Source organism: Patagioenas fasciata, chromosome 3 (assembly GCF_037038585.1).
Source record: "Patagioenas fasciata isolate bPatFas1 chromosome 3, bPatFas1.hap1, whole genome shotgun sequence".
NCBI lineage: Eukaryota > Metazoa > Chordata > Aves > Columbiformes > Columbidae > Patagioenas > Patagioenas fasciata.
In genome coordinates, this window is record NC_092522.1 from 50556007 (window position 1) to 50582773 (window position 26767).

Below are 26767 nucleotides of genomic sequence, written 5' to 3' on the forward strand. Positions count from 1 at the left end.
TTAGCCATGACAAATCAGCAAAGTAGACATTTTTTTCCTTTCCAGTAGTCTGAGTAATATATGTTTATTCTGCCTTAAATGTAGTCATATTTCTGTCTTTCTATAAAATACCAATCATGCAATAGCAAAAACAATTAAGTGAAACAAAATGAAGAAAAAACAGAAAAAGCATGTTGCTATAAACAACTATTGGAGTTGAATCATACTAGCATTTTGTGAATGTTTTCATTTTACCATGCCAGTTGTTTATTAATTTCTTACATTTTTTTGCTCCTTGGACAAATTGTTAACATATGGTTTTCTTCTCAGCTCTCAAGAAAAGCATGTTTCAGTATTTTTAAAGTGAAAAGTGAGCAAAAAGGTGCATTATTTCTGCTTTTTGTCTGCTTGTTCTTGGATCTGGATACTTGTTCTGGATACTTCAGCCGCATAAAAGACATGCTGAATTCATAGCAAGGGTATAGAATTTTCGTGTTATATCTTTTGTTAGTTTATGAGAAGAGACAGTTGGAGTTTTCCACTGTATCATGTTGCGTATGTACAACAAACCCGACATGAGTCTTTATGCTGCTTAATTTTGTGGGAAAAATAGGACCATAAGGAAAGAAACAAGAAACTACACTGCATTGACATTATTAATTCTGGTACACAAAGTGACCTTAAAGTCAGTTAGGAATGAGCTATTGGTAATTTTATGATTAGTTATGTAAGCATATAAGCCAGTATATTTAGTTATTGAAATCTCTAGCGTGTCTCTGTTATTATGTCCCTATTTCTCTGATAATATGAGAATAGAAATAGACTAGTGAAGTCTTTCTTTTAGCTGTAATTAAGATTCTTTTAATTTGCCATTTACCATTTAGAAATCCATAGCTGATTGGGCAACAAAAATGAAAGGTTGTTCCAAGATCAACAATAATAATTGATTTTGCAAGTGCAAATTTGACAATATGTTTGAATTTACTGCAAGTATGCCTGATGAAGAATTCAGAAAAAATTGCTCTTCTTTCTAAAATTCCTAGAAACCCACTATTGCCTCACAACAGATTGATTTCACAGTTGATTTCTTGGATGGTATAGTCACTCCTCTATAGATTAGTGTTTATGAGAGTAAACTATCGCTTTTTGATTTTTAAATTCATGTCCCTATTGTTTGGTATATAAATAAGCAAGACATTCTGTATATACACACACTCATAATGTATTTCAGAAAATCTAGAATTTACCAACTTATTCTGAAAAAAGCTTTAGGTCTAACTAATATTGCCTCACTACAGATATTCAGACATGTTCAGAGTTCTTACACAGAATTTGAATGTTTCTGTTCAGCAAAAATATGTGTCTCTGACTGAAGATGAAGGGGGGTGTTGAGAATGCAGTCTTGTAAACTAACATTCTTTGTAGGAGGTATATTATTAGCATGGAGGAAATGAAGTTGTTATGGAGCTTGTTAATCGTCCAATTCTGTCCCAGATCCTGCAGGTGTTGGCCTGATCTATGCTGAAATCAGCCTCACAGATTTAAGCATGTTAGGAAAGTTGTTTACCATGTGTACCCATGTACTGTTAACCATTTGTGGCTTCCATTACAGCCTGCTTATAAGTGTGATTGACAGTTGTCTTTGAAGTTATTTGTTCCTTCATGCTATTGAAGAAATGCAGGTATTTTTAAAAAGTTAATTAATTATTTGAGCAAAACGAAAACTTTTTTTTTTTTTCCTAATGAGTGGTGGCAAATAAATCTGTCATGAGATTGCAGAAAATGAAAGTAAATTAATGATCTTTTTATACTTTTATGTGTATTTGAACATTACTTAAGGGGAAGTTAATTTAGGCAGGAATCTCTTCCTGTCAGTACAGATGAAAAAATGTTTTTACACAGGTAGATCCCATATATGATCTGATACCATACTGAGGTGGATGGCATCCTGGGGTGTATTAGAAGCGGGGTGGTTAGTAGGTAGAGAGAGGTTCTTCTTCCCCTCTATTCTACCCTGAGACCACATCTGGAATATTGCGTCCAGTTCTGGGCCGTTCAGTTCAAGAAGGACAGGGAACTGCTGGACAGAGTCCAGCACGGGGCAACGAAGATGATTAAGGGAGGGGAGCATCTCCCTTATGAGGAAAGGCTGAGGGAGCTGGGTCTCTTTAGTTAGGAGAAGAGGAGACTGAGGGATGACTTTATTAATGTTTATAAATACATAAAGGATGAGGGTCACGAGGATGGAGCCAGGCTCTTCTAAGTGACAACCAACAATAGAACAAGGGGTAATGGGTTCAAACTGGAACACAAGAGGTTCCACTTAAATTTGAGAAAAAACTTCTTCACAGTGAGGGTGACAGAACACTGGAACAGGCTGCCCAGGCGGGTTATGCAGTCCTCTACTCTGGAGACATTCAAAACCCGCCTGGATGCCTTCCTGTGTAACCTCATCTAGATGTTCATGCTCTGGCAGGGAGATTGGACTAGATGAGCTTTTGATGTCCCTTTCAATCCCTAACATTCTGTGATTCTGTGATTCTGTGAAGTGGGAAGGGAGCAGGTCAATGAGAGTGAATTAAAGGTAGGTAAGCAAGGAGTAGCAAAGGAATGAAAACAAAGGGAGCCACAAGAACAGAGTGGACAGAATTACCCATTTAGACTGACTTCTAGACATTTATTAATGATGTATTTCTTTGGGACCAGCACTAGGGAATTTTCTAAATTGCCACAGATGAGCCAGAGAATTTTCAACAAGGTACATACATGTATATTTTAAAATAAATGACTTCATGAGCACCCATTGTGTCTGCCCTATTCAGAAACTTTCTTGCCACAGAAAGTAGTTGAAGAAAATTCAGACACTGCTTACCCTGTCTTATTATAGATTGTCTTTGTGCTGTAGAGGGATTTTGTGGTCACTGTGTGGGCAATTGAGTATTGGAATTTCACATCAGATCTGCATTCAGCATGCACAAAGCTAAATATTCTGAGTTTCAAATAAATTTGGTCTGTGTTTGACATTAAGCATTTGTGTTGAATGCCCATTTTAGGCTGTTTTTTTTGAGACATACAAGACATATTATTATAGCTGATGTAATATGGTCTTTTTTTAAAAAAAACTGAAATGTTATATAAATAATGATAATAATAATATAGCAAAGATCAAATGTTTTGAAACTAGTAAACCTTTTCAATTTAAAGAATTGTGATATTAAAGAATAATAGTTTTCTGCCTCTTTGCGTTTTTGAATCACAGCGATTTTTTTCCACTTGCCTGTGAGTCCTCGTTATGCTGTTCAGGGTAAACATACAAGAATTTCTCCAGACCTGTCTGTCTGTAAGTCGAATGGAGTCTTTTGTTGTTCTGCCTGAGAACTTTATCCACAATTGACCAAAGATTATTACATTTATGTTTATAACCTTTTCAGGAGTAATTTTCTTTGTCCTTCAAATATAGATTTTTTTAAAAATTATTTTTCCATTTTAGCCTTGTTTTAATCTTGTTGGACTTGAAATAACGGTGAATTGATAGACAGGTGTGGAAATAGATCTGGAATAGTGAGTGATGCTTGGAGAAATAGTAGAAATAGTAGTTTGACATTATCTGAAATTAAGAAGTAAAGAGGAATAGGGTAAAGAGAAAAGTAAGGGCAGCCTTCTGTGAGATGTTGTAGGGAATTGACTGGGAAATGAGAATGTTCTTCTGTAGCAGAAAGATAATCAGGACAGAGAAGAATCAAAGAAGCTAAGAGAGACCTGGACTCCACCAAGAGCATTGTCAGCTGTATTGAAAGCAGCTTGATAGATGGAAGCAAATAAGGATGACACATTTATTCTCAGTTATGGCTAGGAATAGATCATTAGAAGGATTGTCAGGAATAATTTCAATGAAATTCAAGTGCAAAAGGTACATTAGAGAAATAGACTGAAAACAAAAACAAAAGCAACAACATGCCCCCCCCAAAGAAACCCAAAAACAAAACCAAAAACAAACAAGCAAACAAACAAAAACAAACAAAAAAACCCATGACACGAAACCTGACTGCAAACAGCACATTCTTTGTAAATGACAGATGATCTGTAACTGGAGAAACAAGTCAACAGCAGGCCTTTTAAGGACACAAAAACTAAGGAATGTTTACATTGGAAGGAGGAAGAGCCAGATGAGATTGATATGTTAGTAAGTCATAGGGAGAATAAAGAAAATAAGTTAATGTGTGAGATGGCCTCTGAGGCAAGAGAGGAGAACAGAAATTTCTCAGCTGACAAGGAAGAAAGCATTGCAATAGGGAAAAAGAAAAGGAAGACAAAAGTTAGAAAATATGCTGGAGAAATAAAAATGGTTAGGAAAGAAGCAATGAGGATTACAGACATGAAATTTCAGGCTAGATAAGTAGCATTATTTAACCAAGGTAGTAAACACACCAAAAGCAGAGAAAGAAAATTCTCAGAATCTTGATTGAAACACTTGTTGACAGTTCCTACAGTAAAAGCTATTTGGCTCATCTGCTCAACTGGAACAGCACAGTTAGCCAGACCTGGGTTAGATTGATGCTCCTTGATCCATATGCATACTAAACAAACTTCTTCTGTCATCAGGATGGGAGTTAGTTGCATTTTCCTATTGCAGTTCCTGGTAATCCCTGTTTTATCTTCAGCAGAATTTGTCTTTGAAATCTGTCCTCATTGAGGTAGAAGATATAACCATTCATGGAATATTCAGAGATATTTACAAATGTTATTTGTTTAATCTTGTTTGGTATTATGTATCATTAGGCAAAGTGCTGTGAAACTTACGCTTTTGAGTAAGAGGATAGAGTCATCTTCTTTAAAAGTCTCTGGAATTCTTTCCTCTCCATTTTAACACAGCTCAGTTTGAGCCTCTTATAAAAACTTCATTAGCTATGTAGGGCAATATAATATTCCTTATGGATTAAACTTTATAGGAATGATGGCAAGTCTAGGATATGCCGTTCCGAAGTGATTAATCAGTCTTACAACTTCTTTAAGTTTTGACTTTTTCAAATGAAATAAGAACCAAGAGAAAGGACTTGCTTTATGGATACAATTCTTACTAGTGATGACTTATGCAATTAATAAATGTTTGGATAGTTACATGTCAAAATAGTTACACTTTATGTTCTCCTTTATGAAATACTAGATTCCCATAAGGCTAATTGCACCATCCTTCTCTACATTTATATATGGGACATATTATTAATCTGGTTGGTTATGTTTATTCAAAAGGTGCTTAGCACTGTGCATACCTTTCAGACCTTGATAGTTTAAGGTTCTTGACTTGGTACTGGCTCTTAAAAAAAATAAAGAAGAAAAGAGTGTTTGTTTCTGTTTGCAAAATCATTTGTACCTGAAGGAAATACATCTACTAGGTAAATATGTAATAAGATTTCTCCCTGTTTCTTGTCTGTCCATGACCAAAAGGCAGGCAAATCTACAGAGAAAAATATATCTAGATCACAGGTCTGTTCTTCAGAGTATATTGTATTCACATTTGACAATGATTTTCCTTCAAATTATTCTTCAAGAGAAGTATTAGAAATTTAGCATATCAGAGTACTAAAATATTATGTAAAGTCATATACAATTAAACTCACCAAACATAACAAAAAAAAAAACCAACAGTAGAACAGAATCTGGAAGGAAACAAAGAACAATTATTTATTCACACACAATTTTAGTGCAAAGGGTTAAAAAACAAGAAGGTAGAAATTATTTTTATAAGGTGAAAAAGTTCTTAAAACAAGAAAGTTTAGTGAAAAGTAATAAAAAAAGAACAGGAAATAGAAGGTGAATAAAAAAAGATATGCCTTGTATTTGCAAGAAAATGATATTAGAAATGAGATACGTTTCACCAAGAATAGTAATAATTAAACACAAATTTTGCTCTGATAGCCATATAGGAGAAAGTTTGAATTAAAGAAGAGTGGATTCTCATGCAAAGGATTATCTGGATCTCTGTGCATAAGGATGACCTAGCAGTAGCAATAGTGTCCAACATACTTTTTTGAGTAATCAAACTTTCCAGACTTCAGAAACATAGTTTTAAATCCCAGAGTTCTGTGGAGGAAATTATTTTACTAAGTATTCTCATTTGTAGTGAGGTGGACTGTGAACTGGCTGAAGGAAAGAAGCCAGAGAGTCGTGGTCAATGGGGCAGAGTCCAGCTGGAGGCCTGTATCTAGTAGAGTGCCTCAAGTGTCAGTACTGGAGCCAGTACTATTCAATATGTTCATCAACAACTTGGATGAGGGAATAGAGTGCACTATCAGCAAGTTTGCTGATGACACCAAGGTGGGAGGAGTGGCTGACATGCCAGAAGGCTGTGCTGCCATCCAGCGAGACCTGGACAGGCTGGAGAGTAGGGCAGGGAAAAATTAATGAAATATAACAAGGGCAAGTGTAGAGTCTTGCATCTGGACAGGAACAACCCCAGGATCCAGTATAAGTTGAGGAATGACCTATTAGAGAGCAGTGTAGGGGAAAGAGACCTGGGGGTCCTGGTGCACAGCAGGATGACCATGAGCCAACACTGTGCCCTTGTAGCCAGGAAGGCCGATGGCATCCTGGGGTGTATTAGAAGGGGGTGGTTAGTAGGTCAAAAGAGGTTCTCTTTCCCCTCTATTCTGCCCTGGTGAGACCACACCTGGAATATTGTCTCCAGTTCTGAGCCCTTCAGTTCAAGAAGGACAGGGAACTGCTGGAGAGAGTCCAGCGCAGAGACACAAAAATGACGAAGGGAGTGGAACATCTCCCATATGAGGAAAGGCTGAGGGAGATGGGTCTCTTTAGTTTGGAGAAGAGGAAACTGAGGGGTGACCTCATTAGTGTTTATAAACATCTAAAGAGTGAGTGTCACAAGGATGGAGCCAGGCTCTTCTTGGTGACAACCAATGATAGGACAAGAGGCAATGGGTTCAAACTGGAACACAAGAGGTTCCCCTTAAATTTGAGAAGAAGCTTCTTCTCAGTGAAGGTAAACAGAACACTGGAACAGGCTGCCCTGGTGGGTTGTGCAGTCTCCTGCTCTCCAGACATTCAAAACCCGCCTGGACACCTTCCTGTGTAACCTCATCTAGGTGTTCCTGCTCCGGCAGGGGGATTGGACTAGATGATCTTTCAGGGTCCCTTCCAATCCCTAACATTCTGTGATTCTGTGATTAATTTACACCAGAACCATTTTCCAATACATGTTAAAATTTAGAGAAAAACTGGAAAATATCTTAAATAATTAAGGAATTTCAGTTCTTTAGAATACGAAATATACTCCCAGTATTGAAAACTCTGGGTTTGACAAATTTTCATCAAATGTTTATAACAGATACACAGTGCTGTTTTATTTGGCGATGGAGTCTGCTTTTCAGGCCAAGAGCTTGGAGTTTGAATGGCCTAAATAGGACATTATACAATATGTATGGTGAAAAATCCTGATATTTGGTGACAAGATCTCTTTCTAAACACAGATTTTTTTGAAGATTATTCATTATAGCTGGACTTAATTTTACAGTGATTTCAAAATATGAGCAAGTGTGCTTTCATGTTCTATGTGCTCAAAGGACAGGATTGAAACTACAGACCTTGCTCTGATTGACATTAGTGGAAACAGCTGTCTGCTTCATTTGGAGCAACATTGTGTCTAGAGGCTGTCATGAAATGATAATAGTAGTGAAGCCGAGTAGAGTAGTACATAGAATCACAGCCATGGTGTTATAAAACATAACAAATGGGGACCCCAAATACACAAACCAACAGAGTTCTTTGTAGAAAGGTACATATACAATAGGAGGTTTTTGTTGTTGTTTTGTGGTTCTCCGCCCCCCATCAACTTATTAAAGAAAATGATAAAATCTTGAACATATGAAGATTCTTGTAATTACTTTCTGTGTAATTATTTCACACAGCTACAGTGGGACTGATTTCTGACAGTTTTCATGCACATCTATGTATCTGTTAATGGACTTGACAGAATTAGATGTGTAAAGACAAAATTAGAATCTGATCAGCAAACCCTGGCAACAAACAAAACCTCAGACTTTTATAGCCTCTGCAATACCACAGGACACTTTTCTAGTCTTCCACTGTTTACTGTTTGAAGCTTTTAGAGCATATGCCACCTCTCTTCTTAACTATCCAGTAGAGGTAAAGCTCTTCTGCTGTAGTGCTTTAGTTATATTCTGCATGTTCATCTTCTACATTAGCTACTAGTTTTTGGTTTCTGTTGCCTCTTGTGCCTAGTGCCTAGTGCACTACAGAAGGAAACTCATAATAACTTGGATCAAAACCTGATGCTTCTGTATGTCACACATGAAGCATTTAGGGGAGTATAAAGAAAAAAGTACAGAGCTCTGCTTCCCGTGAAACAGCCAGTGTCTGCAATGCCCTCAGGCTGTGCTATGGACTTAATGCCAGGAGCTTCTGTGGCCAGACAGGGCTTAGCCCCATAATCAACGTTTTCCAAGCTTCCCTTTATTGATAGCTCTTCTGCCAACAGGACCACCATAGGAATATGTTGACTTTCATCTATCTGTTGTCTTTATCTGAGACTTCATTACGGGTCCTTTTGTTTCTGTTTTTTTTTCAAACTGTTTTTCTCTAGTACTGTAAATACAGAGGAAAGCAAGGCAGTGTGTTTCCAAGAAAATTACTTCATACACTTGGTAGTGATAACTTGATTTCAGGACCTACTCTGCTTACCAGTGCAGTCTAACTTTGATGATAGACTTGTCTAATGGCTTGGAATGAAGCTTCCACACAAACTTCATAAATCTGCTCCAGACTACAGGAATATTGTATGACTCTGTGGGTTAAGGCAAGTTTACTTGGCAGATAATTAATAATGGAAAGGAACCTGCAAATAGGCAGTGAAGTGGACTGGCATAATAATATTGAATGTAATCAGATCCCTTTCAATTCTGGAAGACGCATTTCTTCCCCCTCTAGCATGATGAATTCTGTGACCTGTGTGAAGATGCGCTTAGCATCAGTCTCTGCTCAGTACTTTTGTGGAAGAGTATTACATTTTTTCATATGCTGGCATCCTTAACTTATTTGACATTTTCTCCTTCTAGAGACCATAACACAGAAAGGGATACTAGCTTGCTGTGTAACTTTATGTTCATAGCCTGATAACTTCATCTTTTAATGAAAATGACCTTTCAGTAACCTGGAAAATACAGATCCAGGCTGTTTAAAAAAAGCTATTGCACATTGTGGTTTTTTTGGTTGTTGTTGCTTTGTGGTTTTTTGTTTGTTTCTGTTTTGTTTTTTTTTTTTTTTTTTTGTTGTTTTGTTTTGTGTTGTTTTGTTTTCTGACATGAGTTTTCTTAAGTCTTTCAGTAAATTCCTCTCAAAAGTAGTGCCGACTTTGTGTGTATCTGCTGTGAAGTGCCTGCAGAGAGTTACCAGCAGCAAGATGTCAGCTCAAGCCAAAAAGACTCCCAAGAAAATTATGGAAATGTTTCTAAGCCAGTGATCTGTATACTTGCCACCTGAAGATTGACCCATGCTTTTATTACAAATGATACCACTGCTAAAGTGAATATGTCCTTCTAATATCTCTGAGTTTGTCAAATCAGTTTAGACTGAAATTATACTGCTTGGAGTCACCCAGAACATGAGTATGTTTCCTTAAAAACTGGGAGGTATTCTTCAGAAAGTGTTGTGCATATTCACAGCTCTATTCTTTCCCTTTGTTTTGAAGTCATTTTTCAAAGGGAGAGGTTGAGTGTGTAATCAAAAAGTGGGACAATCTCTATGGCTTTTAAGTCACATTCAGACAACAGTACAGATAACAGAGGAGTGCAAACATTACAGACATCCCTAGTCTAAGATGCTTTACTGCACATGCACACACAGACTGTGAATGCCTGTGTAGACTACTCCACTTTAGAGTTCTTGATAAATGGCCTCTCTTTATCAGTAAAGACTGAATACCTGATGGCAGTAAGGGCATATTTAAGTAGGTGTGCATGAAGAATCCAGGCTTACTTTATTCACACCAGTGCTCATCAGTGGAGTACTGGCAAGCCAGTTTGTGACCTGGAATAGTTGAACTCTTTTATTCCAGCACTGTAGATTAGCTCAAAACTCTTGTCTGCTTTACTAACACACTGGAAGGTGATAACAAACTAACACTGCTACTTTGCCTGTGAACTCACACAGATAAGATTGTATCGTGCTGGACTAAACCATATGGACATATCACCTCGATTCTCTGTTGACTCAAGAATAACAGCACCAGGGTCCGTTTCACAGTATAGGCATGGTCTAAATTTCAAGCCTTAAAGTTCTTTGTTTTTGTTTCTATTACTATATAAATAACAGTCTCTCCTTATAAGACTTACGGTTGTTTTAAAACTTGGGTTTAAATGTAATGTATACATTCTAACCACTCCCCAGAGTTACTTAATGAAAATGTTTTTATAAGTATGTTTGAGGTACAGCACACTGAATGAGCTTGTTACTTGACATGCTACATTTAAACTTCTCATTTGGCTGTACAAATCGTGCACTTAGGAAAAACACATTTTAAGAAAGCTATTCATCTATCTTCTGTTTTTCTTTTGTGAGCTAAGAAATTCCAGGAAACTAACTCTAGTTAGTATTCTGTTAGCACTCTGAGTATTTTGTGAGTGTATATTATTTTAGTATTTTTTTTGTTCCAAATTGCAATGTGGCATCGCATTTTTCCATACAGAATATTTCTCCATATGTACAATTTTGAAAAGTTAACAGAAATTGGGAAATATTCAGTACTCTGAAAATTCAAATATTATTAGTATTGTGTGTTCACCCTGTCACTTGCCAACTATAAAGAATGTTTACCATAGTGCGTATTTAGGGGCTTTCATATTTTGTAGGATTATAGTCAAAAGCGTACGTAAGAATCTGCACACTTGTCAATGAAGTGATAAATAAGATAAATCACAATACTTTATAAAAAATTTATTTTGCATTTTTGCACAAAGGTATTTTACATGATGTTCACATAAAATTGTATTTCCCTCATTATTAATATAACAACCAGATCATTTTTCAGAGAAATTACATTGAACTAGAAAACAAAAATATAATTCAATGGGTGTGTAATAACTTAGTTTGAAAAGAACAAAAACCTGTAAAAATAACGAAAAATTAGTAATGTGTACAGAAAACCAAACTAATAATTCATAAAATATTTTTACTTCAGGAAGATTTTAGCTTCCTATATTAAATAATTTTTTTTCCCAATTGTAGTATATCAGCCTAGTTTTCTTTTATAAATGAAATATGTCCTACAAAAAACTGATTTTCTCTTGTGAAACAACATACTATATGAGTCTTTGTCTTAGTTTTACCTTTGTAAATGCTAATATTTGAGCTCCCTGAGCTTTGGCCATGGAAGCTGTTTCAGATTATTTTTTATGATTGTTGATCTAGTATCTGGCCAGTGAAAGCTGTTTGTTCCTCATAGTCTGGCAAGTCACTCAGTTCTCCATGTGCTGAGCACTGGGATCTCCAGCACTGAGTGCACTGAAGTCACATCTGAGGAATATGTCAATAGCAATCTTCTGTTCTGAGAATTTTATTTCTGGGCAGTTTATAAACTCTGTACATAGTATAAGTCTTTGTCATGCCCCTCTTCCCTCTTCCCTCTTCCCTCTTCCCTCTTCCTGCTTTGCTCTTCCCCATATATATAATCAGTTTTCAAAGTGCATAACTTCATATATATATTCACTGCAATTATCCAGTGTGATATATTTATAATATATGCTGTCCAAAAGGTATCAGTTTAATGAGGAACTGAGAAATGGCAAAGTGTATGATTTGTAGGAATTTAAAATATAGTCCTTATTTACCAAATGGCAGCAAACAACATGAAATCATGTTCATATTATGAAATAAGTAATTCCCCATGTAGATCTTACTGTTTCATAGTCAAATTACAATGGTGAGGAATCTGGAAATTGCACCTTTAATGGGCTCATTTCAGCTGCCAGACACATTAAACTTCCTAATTAACAAAATTAAAAGTGGAAAGCAAAATCAGTCCATGCTGTCCTTCTATTCCTGCTTTCTTTTGTGGGACAAGAAGTGAAGAGCAATCCAGATGTGATGACCTACTCTTAGTAACAGTGCAAGGTTACAGAGAAAGAAAACATGTACACTCTCATATTTTGCACAGGAATAGATGACTATGGAAGGGAAATTTCTGCTTAAATATAACTAAGACTTACAGTATGGATTTCAAAGATATGAAGGTGAATCTGCACAAAATTGCAATGAGAAATTCCACACAACAAGAATGATCTACATTTATGTGTCCACAGTATTTATGAGTGGTTTATATCTGATGTTCTATTTTGCTATTGAACTTTGCATCTCAGAACACTTCTTGTAATCACTAATGTCAACAATTATCATCTCAAAATAGAAGTCTATTCAGAAAATTTTAGAATACTTATCCATGGAACAGCAAAAGTGCAATGAATGTTCCCTGTCCTCAGGATGGTTATACATACTGTAGGGATCGTGAATGGAAAACCCATGCCATATGGCTGATCCTGCCATAGAGTCTTGTTGCTGCCTTGTACCTTCCTGCCCTGTAAAAAATAATTTTCCATTCTTTGACAGGTAGGCTTGCCCAGTTTAAAGGCAGGAAAGCACCCAGATTTAGGGCTCATCTGTGCTTTTTATTGTGTTAGATGCCAAGTGCCCATGTCTCTGAGAATATGGTCTGTGAAGACTATAAAGTCACATTTACATTGTTATTAATGAGCTACCTCTACACTTTCATGTGCAAACTGTTGCAATTTGTCACTAAATAGTGGGAATATACTTTTTTAATGTGTTGATGTGTCATTATGTTTTATGTTTTTTGACTGCCAACAGCTGTACTTCATTCTACATGGAAAACACATTTGGCTTCTTTTCTTCAAGGTTTGTCTTCAGAATTACATTCAGTAGTTGCTTCCAGAAGTATTTTTGACACCGTGGAATCTCCTTGGGACTTCTGCTTTTTTCTTTGGGAAAGTGATAATATAATACTAGTGCAATGCTTTTTTATGAAATTACATTTCCACTACTTTGATCAGGAAGCTACAGTTCTGCAGTTTATGCATAAAATTACATTTCAATCTCAGGTTAAACTTTGTTGCATACATATGTTTATGGATGGTGCAAATATACATTTCTTTCTTTTCTACTATTTTAGGCCAGAGGAATAGACATATGAAGTGTTTTAATTTAATCACTGTACCTTAATAAACTTTGGAATACATGCCTATCACTTAGTCTGCTGAAAAGTCATTAGTAAATATTAAGAGGCTTTAAGAAATTTAACCTACATAAAAAGGTCATACTATATTTTGTAGAGGCAGGGCAGAACTGAGGTTGTTTAGCATGACCATTAATTTAATGTTCTTTAAAAATTACATTTGTGTTATTTTTAGTATAAATTATGTATTGACGTCTACATCTCAGCAAATTTTCTGGTATGAGCATATAAGTTTACTAACTAATCACAGTTTATTTTCTTCATTTAAATTGTGAACCCATAAGTAAACTAAAACCCGACAAAATTTAGGATGCCGTCTTTCACTGTGGTAACTGCTAAATGTTTTAGTGATATGTCTGCTTTTATACCCCTTTCTTTCAGACAACTAATCTCAGACAATGTTTATTTCTATGGGTTAGAGGTCTTTGTATCATTTAAAATCTTTTAAACTACTATGACAATTTGAAGTGTATATGTAGATACCCTGAAGAAATACATCCACTTGCAGTTACTTTCAATTGGGTCTAAATCTGCCAGGCAGAAATTATTTTGTTATCCTGTTCTGCACCTATGTAATCAATAGTTAACACCTACTTTTTAAGAAAAAGTATTGCTCTTCCTCACAGCTTTTGTAACACAGGAAAATTATGCCAGTTGGAGAAATTTTATAAATACCATATGGGGATAGAAACAACAATACCCGAGGTGAATCATATTGAAAATTCCCATTTACTCTTGCTATTTGTTTTGAAAATATTGAATGCAAGATGTCATAGAATTTCCTTCATAAAGAAGATTTACTCTTTTGATAGATGTCTTTCTCTTGTGATACATTATTTCATTATACAGTGACTATTTTAAATGTGGAAGTTGTATGAGAATGTCAGGGATTTGGAAATAGGAAAAAAGAGAAAAAATCAATATACTTTAAGTAAATATGTTCAGTCACTTGAATGTAGAATAATAAAAGCAGAAATGCGAGCCTGTTAAGTTGTGATCCATGCTTCAGTTTTAGGAAGAAAAATCCTTTCCTCTGGTATATCAAAGATAATTAGGGGTATAAAAAACTACTTTGAAGGGGGCTGCCTGACTATGCTTGTGTGGCTAGGTTTGCATGAAAGAATTTTGGTATTTTAGTGTATTTTATTGTGAGCTAATGTCCAGATTTTGAAGTGGAATTTGAAATTATATACCTGAGCAGGACACTAGTAAAAACTCTTTTTCATGTTTCCCTCAGTTTTTCTCATTACTGAGTGAAGAGATGGGATTGTAATGACAATGATGTCATGAAAACATTAGCAGCCTCAGAGATTAAGGCAGTTTTTTGAAGAATGTCTGAGATTACACTCAAGTTGTTTCAAACTCATCATTAAAGAAAATGATCTGGAAACCATTCCTGATCATTTGACCAGCCATATGAGTTCTAAGTGCATTTTGCAGGCTTTCAAAAATTGCTATTGTAAGAATATAGTACAAGTATTTTCTACATTAAAAAATGGTTTATTAGGCATTTTTATACCACTAATTATATATTTGAATTATTTTCAATTTAACTGAATTTTTATTTAATGTGACCAAGAACTTGACTAACCTTGGCATCTTTCTCATATAATAATGATTGAGGCCAATAATGTACTTCATTGAACTCTTTGTTGTTATTCATCATGGAGTATTTTCAGATCCCTGACATCACAGAATGGTGGAGGTTGGAAGGGACCTTTGGAGGTCATCTAGTCCAACCCCCCTGCTCAAGCAGAGCCATCTACAGCAGGTTGTTCAGGACCATGTCTAGTCAGCTTTTGAATATCTCCAAGGAGGGACACTCTACAATCTCTCTGGTCATCTTGACAGCAACCTCACTACTTCAAGATTGCCTTCAATATATTGCAACTATGACAAACTCTTTATTAAAGTGTCCCACATTTAAGCAGATGGGGTAACCATTGTTGATGGTATGAATCACAAACCCCTAGAGAACAATTCCAAGTTTTTGTAGTTGCTAGTGACTTACCTTATGGTTCCACTGGGAGCAGGGCTTCATTCAGGAACATAGACATTCTTTCAGTTTTTTATCAGAAAGCAAAGAAGCCTGACTCTGAGTATGAACTCTCAAAGGAAGTCTCATATATGAATGCTCACAGGCTGTTTGAATACTGTAAATTCTGAACAAGTAGTATACGTGTAGGTTGTGTTATTCTAATGATGGAAGCATGTGATCGTTCTACTGCTTTTATGTACATGAACCAGTGAAGTAAAGTATTTTTATTCCCTCAGTATAATATCCTGAGGCAAACCAGCTGTACTTTGCATTGTGTTGTGTGTTTTTATATGTTACTTGATATGTATTTATAAAGACATGGTAATACTAACATAGCTCTCTTGTTTAAATGCAGCTTCCTGAACGTTCGTAGAGTTTCCAAAAAAAAAGCTCTGATGTGTTCTTGATCTGAAATACAACCAGCACATGACTAGCTTCTGAAATTTAAAGAACTCATGCATATATAGGCCCATATAAACATGCATTGTTAATGTAAGGTATGATTTTATCAATGGGAGGTAAAGCAAGGTTATAATAGAAGAGGAAACATTCATGGTATGTTTCCTTTTTTTTCCAATGGGAGCACATATGCACATTCACAAAGTGGGTGGGTGTTCTATTACCACTTGAAGTCAGAGATTTTGTAACCTAGGTCATTTCAAGAAAATGCACATATATCCCACTCTTTCTTGGGACAGGGCTATTGTTTATATGTATGATGTTTGCTTCTACGCACAGAGTTTTTGTCAGTTCATTTGTGTGCTTGCCACAGAAATGGATGTTGTCTTGGTTTGCTTATTTTTGTTTTTCTTTTCTTCCTATGCATTGTGAACAGTATGGTTTCTCTTGTTTCTTAGTACAAAATGGTTTTGAACTATAGCTTTTAGTACCGTTCTTTCCTGAACTTCTTGGCTCTCTTTTTCTTTCTTTTTTCTCTAAACATTTTTTTTTTTTTTTGTAAACTGTGTGCACAGTGATTACTCTGTTGAGAGACTGTTCTCTCCTTTTGGCTTCTTCTCCAAGTCAGTTGTCTTGATGACATTATGTCATAATGAGCAAGATGGCACTGCCAAAGCTCTTGGTATTAGAGATGTACTTTTCATCTTCTGGCTTTATATAGGCTGGTGATGGGCACATGCACTGTTTTGATTATCTTAGAGACTCCCATAAATGAGATCAGTGAAAAAGCATACCCAAAAAGAGGGAGTAACAACCTGAATTTTTTTAACTCTAAACTATGAGCTTCATTTGTTGACTGGGGAGGCAGGCAGATAGTGCAAGAAAGCCAAAACCGCTCACTATGTCGCCCAAGAATGATGGCAACACCAACTGTTCAAAAATCAACCACAAAATGAAGTGATAAGCCTAAAAATTACCTAAGGAAATATGTTCAGAACAAGACCCATTGTCCTTCTTTAGGACTTTCTTAGTTTAGAGAGGAGTCTTTCAAAGCTTATTCTGTTTGTGCAATGTCTTCATGAGCAGCTTAGTTAGCCATTATTATTATTAGCTAATATTGCTATTTTGAACAGCAAAGATCTCTCATGGCTTCCTCCCCCTAGAGCAAACTAATGATTCTTACCTTTCCTTAATGATCAATATCTGTTGGCATGTGCTTATCTATAAGACTTCAGCAACATAACGAGGATTTACATGAAAAATGTGAAAAGTCAAGGTAAACTAGATCTTGAAAAAAAGTCCCAATATTGCAAAAGTAAAATTATATTTAGCTATAAATATGACAAGAATCAAGAACATAAGGGAGCTGTTGTGAGATAACAAGAAGATTAAGATAATGTAGTGTGACCGAAAAGTCTAAAAGATTTCTGTTCTTCATTTCTTATTGATGTTGGTACAATGGAAAGAAAATGGGAGCCAAAGAGAATTACTGGCATAGAAACAAAACCGATTTTGTCTGTGGTGGAAATAAAATTGAAATAGCTTAGTGTGATTAGCATGATACCTCTAATTAAGGCAAATTAGAAAACCTCTTCTTAGAATACAGGCGTAATTTGCACATTAAGTCATACCTCCAGTTGCCAGGTCTTGTACTAAGTGCAGCAAGTGAAAGATGGTATCATAATAAAGTGAGACGTCAATTTTTATGGTTTGTCCAATCTACATAAGTGCTACTAAGTCATCACATGGGGCACTGTGTTCATTTTTGGGCATTGAATTTAAATAAATACTTTACTGGCCTCAAGAAATGGTGTCTCTTATTTGACTCCAAGAGGCTTGATGCAAACACAAGCTAGTCTTTGCCAAAGAGGGCCAACCTTTTGTGTATAAGGACTCTAAGAATCATATTTGGCAATTTGAGAAATTTGTGTAGAACAATATGTCGTAAAGTGCATTACTGTTGAGAGTAAAACTGCAAAATCACCCTTGTCAGTTCTCACATAATGAGGGAAGCAATTTTGATTCTTATGCTCTCTGTGACACTTGTGTCTCAAGTATCATTAGTACTATGCTGAGTTCTTTGTGCCCCTCCACAAGGCCCTGCTACAGGCTGACTTCGTCAGTAGGTCCCTCGTGCATGAATTAGCTGAACAGTATGTGAATTCCCAGGCCAGGAAGGATTGCCATGTTGCTGTGCTGCAGTCAGATGAGTAAATGGAAACTAGGTGGCACATTTGTCCTCTACCAGAAGAATCAGCATGGGCTACCATGTAATCTGGGGCTGGGCGCACCATAAAATGTGATATCCATCCATTTCAGTGAGTGAGGCAAGTGTCCCAAGGGATGCAGGAGCTGTATGGACTGCTGACCAAGGTGGATTGAAACCTTGCAGTCTGCAGAAATGAGAAATATAAGATTTTGTTGTCAGAGTTGTGTTTACCCTTTGTCTTCTGAAGCTACCTCAGTTCTGTTTTTCAAACAAGTCAAAATACTTCAAGCTCTTAATTTGATAGGAAACTTGCTAATTCGTTTAGTGGAAGTATGTTTATATAAGTAAGTCCTCTGAAGTTGCTGTTGGCTTTCTGTAACATCTGTAGTCTTTCAAATGAAGTCAGAACAACTGATGAAGAGGCTTACATATATTTACTGTAAGTTAAAGATCTTGATTACAGTCCTGGCCCCCAGAAAGTCAACTGGAGTTTGGCTTTATTGTTCTAAGAAATAAAATTGCTGCCTTAGATAGGGAAGCCTGTTTAGAAATTTAAATAAGACTGAACGCATTGGAAAGAAGTAATGGTTTGCTGGAACCTCAGATGTGAGTATGGATCAGACATAATTGGCTCATACTTGTTTTGAAACTTCTCTCTTTTTTTTTTAATCTTGAATAATTCCATTGATATTTATTGTGTTTTATTCCTCTTGTCTGTTTCTTAACCCAGGAAAAGATTAAATAAGTTCTTCAACTTTCCTGGGTTTTGTTCCTTTCAGTTCTTCATTGTTGAATTTTTATGTATGTAGTTTCTTAATTTGAGACCTGAGATATGCAGTAAGACATTTATCATGCCTGCCTTTTGAACAAATGTTCGGCAGGCAACTAGACTGTTATTTTTTTTCTTGGACTCTTCATTATGATTACATAAGATCCATTTCAAATTATACTCCCAAAACTGGAAATACTGATTATATAGATTTTTTTTTTCTTTACTGAGCCCTATCCACTCTAGATTTCCTCCCTAATATTTTCTACTGGATCTAAATAACTTGAAGAAAATTTACCAGATTTTTTTTTTCTTACTTGTAGATAAACTGAATGACACATAAATGTGTGACTTCAATTAAAAGTGAAAAAGCTGAATGTGCATTTGAAAAGACTGGATAATTCTGATGGAAGATTACTTTATGAATTTATATATAGTATATTTACCTAATATCATTACTGTTGCCTTGTAATTACACCAATGACAAATCAAAAATGTATGTCTTATACTGAAAATTGTTTAACAATCATATCTGTGATTCCAAAGCAAGACACTAAGCCACATGTCTAAAATGATGATATGTAAAACTTAAATACCTTTGTGGTATGGGAGGTGAATTGTGGTGTTATCTTGTTACAAGAGATGCAGTCTGTAGAGAACTTTCCCTTGTAATCACAAAACAGAGTAACGAATTGCATTTTCCTTCATTGATGTGCTTTCATACCATGACCATGTCCTGGGTGTATCATTTCTGGCAGGGAAAAGTGTAGTTTATCCTCTAGTGTCACACCTGTTTCCTTGGTACAAACACACTCCCATTAGCAGAGTGAGCCCTTCCCTCCGTTTGGAAGCAAGTAATATAATATGTTTGATAAACACTAACCTGAAACAGAATTAGCTGCTTCAAACTGTCAGTCTCCATGCATTCTGCGAGCAGTCCCCTGAGGTGTTAGACCACCAGGATGGAGGGTCTGTTGAAACAGAACTTTATTCTGGATCCAAATTTCATAAATAAAACACTGTATGAAAAAACATTTGTACTTAGTGAGTCCTTTCCTAAGTTCATTTTTTATTGCTAAGATGTTTAGGAGTTTCAAGCTAAGTATTCTTTTCCCTTCAGCTTTCTGCTTGCTGTGAAATCAATAACAAGAATAGTAATAGGTTTTGACGTGAAAACAGGCATGACGTTATAAAGCCCAAGCCAATATAATGGTTTCATTAAAAATAAAAAGCTGGGAGAAAGAAAATATCTGTAGTGAGAAAAGTTCACACTAAAGAAAGGAATAAATTATTTATTTAGGTTAATGATACAAATTTTGTATGAAACACTCTCCCAGTAGTTCACCTGTCAAACAACACTTCATATATGAGTCCTTAAAATATTAATGTTATGTTTGTTGAACCATTCTCCAGTGTTGCCACTGCTCACCCAATCCTAGTATTAAGCCTGACTTATTTTTATTTTCAGTTATTTTTTAAGTTATCTCCTTTTGTTTGCATTTCAGCAGCTGAGATTTACTGTACTGTTATATATTTAGTTGTATAAGGAAAATTTACCACTATTTTGTTCTAGTGCTCTGCACACATGAGGCCCTACTGCCAATACAGCATAGTTTATGGAACTGAAATATGTAATATGGCTTATTAAAAGAAAAATAGCATATGTGGGGCTATGTAAGTTGTCATTAATAGCATAGTAGCATCATCCTATCATTAGGCACTACTTGGTCACTCACCCCCCTCCCACCCTGAATACGGGAGATAATCAAAAGAGAAAGGAGAAACTGGTGGATCAAGATAAACACATTTTAATAAAATAACAAAATACTAATACACTACTAGTGTTAATATAAATAGAATAGAAATAGAATATAAAATAAAAGATACTCAGTGTAGTTCCTCTGAGGGATAGGATCACATCATCCAGCTCATCCAGCTGCAGGCTCAAGTGTTTCTGTGAAGATCAACTGAAAAGTTGCAATTGCAAATCAGTTTGGTAAGGGTTTGTTTTTTGTTTTTTTTTTTAATCTTTCTTTCATAAGGACAGAAATGCTTAACTTGTAAGCAGAACAATGCAGTGTGTGATGGGCTCTGGCATAGCACTTTTTTGTTCTATGAAAAATCAATGATTCTTGTTTTGAATAGCTTTTATAGGTATTGATTTTTGATGTTTTGATATGTAAGTTGTTTATACAAAATCACTTGAGGGAAAAAATAATAGATACTTTTTTCTTTTTCCTAATGTTTTCAGTGTTTGCACATAGAGGAGAAAGATGGACCAGATGACCTCCTTGGGTCTTGTAAAAATTCAATTTGTTTATGATTATTTTATTTTCAATTGAAAACTGAACAAAGTTTCTATAGTATCTCCTAGAATAATGAATCTTGATTTAGAATAGAAACCATCTCTGATTTCTCAGCCTAGGTCAGGTTTTTGTGATAAGATGAAATAAAAATAAAAGCATTTTCTTTTTTTCCACAAGATAAATGGATACAGAAACTCAGAAAGGATACATTACTTAGTTATTCTATAGATATATCACCTTTCCAATAAAAAGTTAAAGAGGTAGATAAGGTGCTCATAGAAGTCTTTGGAAAGATGTAATAGTCTTGGATAGCTGTAAAAATTACAGTTGAAAGAATTAGATTGGACAGTTCTGGGTAGTCTATACTTGAAGATTACACAAGTGAGAGTGAGAAAGAAGAAAATAAGAGAACAAAATTCAATGTTTTGGGAGATAACAGTTGTGAGAGATTAAAAACATTTGTCACTGGAGATGTTGAAGGAGGGAACACGAAGCCAAGAAGATAATTTATTGACCACAGAGCTACTTTATCCAAAGGAAGAAAACAAATGAGTAAACACGTCAAACAAAGAACAGATCAAGAAAAACAAGGATGAGAAAAGTTCACCAGATGAACTGGTTAGAGCATGAGATACATATTTGGTTCCAGCTCTTCAGATTTTTATCACTAGTATGAATAACTGTAAACCCAAATATGCAAGGAGTAAAAATACTGAGTAAAAGGTGCCATTTGTAGATCATCACTTTCTGAGCTACAGCAGGTTTTTGAGTACTTGTTTGTAGAGATAAGTGCAGAAAATACTATTACTCTTATTTTCTAATTAGGGTTTTGTGAGACTAGTAAAAGAAATTGTAGCAGTTGAAGGCTCTTTATTCATGTCTTTGAAACTTGCCTCTTCATAAAGGTTTGTGGACTTTTTCAATGTACTTTCTTGAAAAGGAAATTCTTATACTACATTTGACACCAATAAAAATCGGAAAACTGCATTTGTTGGTATGTTTGATTTAATTCATAGTATTTTCCATCTTCATTTATTCCAGCTTTTATTTCTTCCACGCTCCCTTCTTGAGTCATACACAGTGAAATCTGTTTGACTTTCTATGTGGTTTAAACATATGCTTTGGTTTTACAGACTGTTGATGTGTTAGTGGATGTTGACACAAATTTGAAAATAGTTGGAAAAGAAAAATCTATGTAAAATGGAATTTTCAGATTAGCTGGGTTGAGAAGAGTTTATAGGTTAAGTTGTTCCTTTTTAGAAATGAATCCTGGACCTCTTAACATAGAAGTAACTTAAATATCTTCTTAATGATCTTCATTCAGTTCATTGCCCTAAAGCAAATTTCAGTCACTGGAAAGATTTATATTAAAGTCGTATGTTCTTTTCTTTTGAACTGCAGCTCACCACAGCCACCTTGGATGGCAAACTCCAATTGTTTCTACCCTGATATTTGCCAGCGTGTGGAGCTTTGGCCCTGGTGCTGTGAGAATAACGACTTGCTGAGAGAAAGGAGGCTGGTAACTGGCCATAGGCAAGCAGCATCATATTCCCTTTTAAACTACAGTTTTCTTCTGACTTTGCTTTCTGCAAGTTTCTCAAGCTGTTCTCAAAGTTCCTCTGTTGTACAATCTGTTACTTTTTTCTAAAAATAAGGGCAAAAGATCAATAAAAGAAAGAGACTACACTTTCTAATTTCATTCTAGCAAATCACCACAGAAGTGACTTTCAGAGAACTTCTTGTGTGCTTATGGTTAGGTGTATTCTGTAGTGTTTTGATAGACTGGGACCACTTTACTCTAGATTGAAGTTACAGTTAAAATAACAACTCTTCCATTTTTAAAGCTAGATCTACTTGTCACCAAATATTTAATTTAACCTGAAAGAGAGAAGAATTGTATGTCTTTCTGAAATGCTGTGAGAGTCCTTCTGTTGTACTCCTTTGGGGTTACTGGAATCAGCATGGCTGTGGTTTGAAGGCAGAATTTTACTGGTTTACCCTTTATCCTACATTCTGTAAATTTCTTAGGGAATATGTCAGAAAGATGTCTTTAAAATATTACCTTGTTGCTACAGTCTGATATTAATAAAACAGCTTTAAATGTAATACACTATTTATTTTAATAACTGTTTTTTAATTAAGTAATGTGAAAATTAAGTTATGCGGAAAAAAAATTCCTTTCTTGTGTTCTTCCTAGTTTACTTTTCTTGATCTTAGAAAAGATTTGTTAGACAACTGTTTTTTTTAAAACTAGGCATTCTAAGTGTTCATTGACTCTAGATAAGAGTAGAGAGCATGTACATGACTGGTGGAAGGAGATAATTTTTTTCTTTTCTTTGCAAAATTGTGCTGTCATTTCAGTTAAAATGGCCAAAACAAAATCACTAAACTCTATGAATCAGATGACATTAAAAAAAAAAAAAGAAAAATGTGTTTAATAGGCATCCCCAATTTAAACATATAATATTTAGCATAAAGAAATCAAGGTATTTTTATAAGTTTTTAAATTTCCATAACAAATATTCTTTTTGAAGATACTTCAGCTGTTTTTTTGTTAAGCAAAATCATATTCAGGTATTCTCCACAACACAACAGTTTCATCAATAACTATGCAAGTGTTCTTGTGCAGTTAGGTCATATTCAGCAGGAGTCTGAATACCAGAATTGGGATTGGTATGACCAAAGTAAAAGTGGAATAATTCACCTGAATGCTTTTTCAGTTCAGAATCTGATTAACCAAGAGATCACCTTCTGTGCTGTGGCTGCATATTAGTACACTACACTCACGAATTATCAGCAAGACTGGACTTTTATCTCCACCACAGGAGTCCTCAGGATGGTTGTCTTAAAATTTAATTTGACTAACTTTCTCATCTGCAGGCTCTGGACTCCACATCACTATTCAAATATGGAAAACCAGCACGGCCCATAGCTGTATTTGCAAGGAAAGTGCTCCTGATCCCTGGGTTGCAAGCTGGTTAGTAGTGATTGACTCGTCAGAGTTTCAAACACTTGCTGAGAAGATGTGAACTGTAATTATGACTATTATTTTTTTTTTTTCTTTAAGCACCACATTTTTTAAACTGAAGAATAGTATTCTCAAGGCAGAGGACACACTCAGAAAAACACTGAATCCTTATTGCAAGCATGGAGGTTGTCACAATCCCCATGGGACTGAAGTAAAAGAGAAAGGCTTCCATTTGCTAGATCTCCTACTTTCTAGGACTAACTGTTGTCACTCCCCAGAAAGGCAGTGTGTATCCCAAAACCCTCTCTAAATCTTGGGCTAGTTTGACCTCAGTAGGATGAGTTTTTTCCAAATTCAATGTATTATCTTCTTTCCTTAAAGTAAGACTCAGCTGTCTGGTGCTTTCTGGTTACTTTCATCAAGGAATTTTGCTAGACAAAGCAGCCTTTCGGTGCATTTTGGCCATGACCACAGCATCATCAATCGATGCTGAATAGAGACCTTAATCTCTTCAGGACTTGCAGATATGCAGCTCTTCAGTAGCCCAGGAATTTGTTAACCCCCTTTTTCCTCAGGGGGTGAGAGAGAATCTGCCTTACCACATAGGTACTAGAACTTTTCAAATGGAAATTCACTACAATTTTTTCATATGTTCCAGAAAAGAAAAATAAAAATCCCCCTGGGCTCCACAGAAATGCTTGAATTCTTGTGGTTTTGAGAATGGAAAACTGTAGCTGACACACTTCAAGTTTGGCAAAGTTAAGTGCTTGAAAGCAGGTTTTCTAACTGCACATAGGAGGAAAAAAACAGTTGTGGATGGTGCTACCATCTTATGATATTATATTTAAAATTTTCAAAATCACTACATTTTTCTTCTGAGATCTTTTTGATAAAAGGACACAGGACACTATACTTAATTACTAAAGAGCTACAGTAATAAAAGATTACTCTTCAACAGAAGCACTATACCATTGGTTTTGAACAGGAAAACCTGACAGTTTATATTTTGAATTTCTGACATAAAGACAAGACTGAAATGAAACAGTCCTAAACACAGATAGGAAAAGTTCCTGGTTAGTTAAGACAGATAGCATATCCCAGCTATAAAAAATTGACACAGACAGTTGTAAGTCTAAATATTTAATAGGCCATTGTGAGGAATTTTGAGTTTCCTTTCAGTCTGCTTTTGGAAAAAAAGTGACTATAGTATATCTCCCAAATATCTTACAACAATCAGAAGTCTGACATTGCAGGACTATGTAGCCATATGTGAGGAAAACATCTGGCAGAAGAAAATCTAGTTTCATTAAATATTTATTCTGTCATTATGTAACATCTGTCCTTGAATGTTCTATGTGTTGGGAAGAGCAGTGCTGCTTTTGTGACTTTCTGTGTGCTGTTATGTGGGGGACTTTCGCAGCTGAACATCTTCTACTGAATCTCACAGAATTCTTAAAATGGATTAACAAAGCAGTTTGATCTGGTGCTCTTAAGGTCAGAAAGCATGGGAGTGGTGAGGTATAGCCAGAAATATTCTGAAGTGGATCATGTTAAAAACTATTTTAGATTTAGTGGTTGGCAAAATACCAGGTACTACCTATTTTTTTTGTGTGTAGAATGAAAGGAGAAATGGACAAGTTTGGGTTACACTGTGGAGAGGAGGAAGAGCAAACCCACGAGTGACCTCTGCTTTCCCTTGGGTGCTTCCATTTCCTTAATTCACCATGAAAGAAATGCTCTTTGGATGTATTCTTCAAGACTATATTGCTTTCTGTTATATACAATGATTACATAGTTATATACTCCTGGAGTATCTGGAAGTAACCAGTGACACATATTTTCTTCCTTGCATTATTCCTTCATTTAATCATACCCAATTATCTTTTCAAAACTGCATTGTGAACAGTATTTTCCCTTTTAAATAATGAACAAATCTGTTTGTCTTATGGTATTTTATTGCAGGAAGAAAAAATATCAGTAAAAATTGCCTAAAACAATTTCAAAAAAATGTTGGGGTGTGCATGATAAATAAAAATGAAGTGGTGTGGTATGAATTTGCTGTTAATGTAATTTAGGATGTCTTGCTTCAATGCATGAGGAGCAGTTCTAAAATACATACCAACAGAAATGGAAGACTAACATAGGACCTTCCTTGAAATCCTTGCAGGTTTAAAAGAGTAATCTTATTTAAGGACCGCAGGATATTTCTCTGAGAGTTATTGCTTTTTAACTTATTGTCCAAATTTGTCTTCTACCCTCCAGTGTTCCTATGATCACTTAAGCCAAATTCTGCTCTTCAGAATTCTGCACTTCAGTAAAGCAAGAGTAATTCTGCTTACTTTTGTGAACATGATGCTGCTTGGAGTGGGATCTGTCTCAGACACTTTAATGACTTTCAACGGAGAATAGTATACTTCTATTAATAACTTTTTTTTGGTGATGGAACAGTGTAAACTCTGAAAGCTGGATATACCTGAGGGGGCCTACAGAAAGTTACTGATGACAAGCAAGTTCTGTGTTAACTGTTTTATGTTAATTCTTTATATGTTTGGTGTGAATATGGTATCTTTACATGAAAAAAGATCTTAATCCTAAAGGTAGTGTTTAGCTGAAGGCCTGCTTTGTATATATTTTCATGAAAGCCAAATGTTGCTAAAAGGAAGGTATTGGACTGAACAGAGAGTAAATGATGTGGCATGAATGAGCAGAATTATAGGCATGATGAATTTGATTTAACATAAAATGGTATACATTCCATTCCCAGATTAAGATCTTTGGGATTAATTTTATGTTGTGGCAAAAGTTAAATGAACCACAACGAAA

General features: G+C 35.5%; 1 protein-coding gene across 1 annotated transcript in view; it reads left to right on the forward strand.

Moving 5' to 3' along the window:
• Nucleotides 1-22759, forward strand: part of WDR27 (WD repeat domain 27) — a 111210-nt gene extending 88451 nt beyond the window's left edge. Inside the window, exon 24 of the mRNA XM_071807302.1 lies at nucleotides 22378-22759. Coding sequence (XP_071663403.1) covers nucleotides 22378-22425 — 48 coding nt within the window. The 3' untranslated portion in view covers nucleotides 22426-22759. The remainder of the gene's footprint in view (nucleotides 1-22377) is intronic.
• Nucleotides 22760-26767: the final 4008 nt, after the last annotated feature.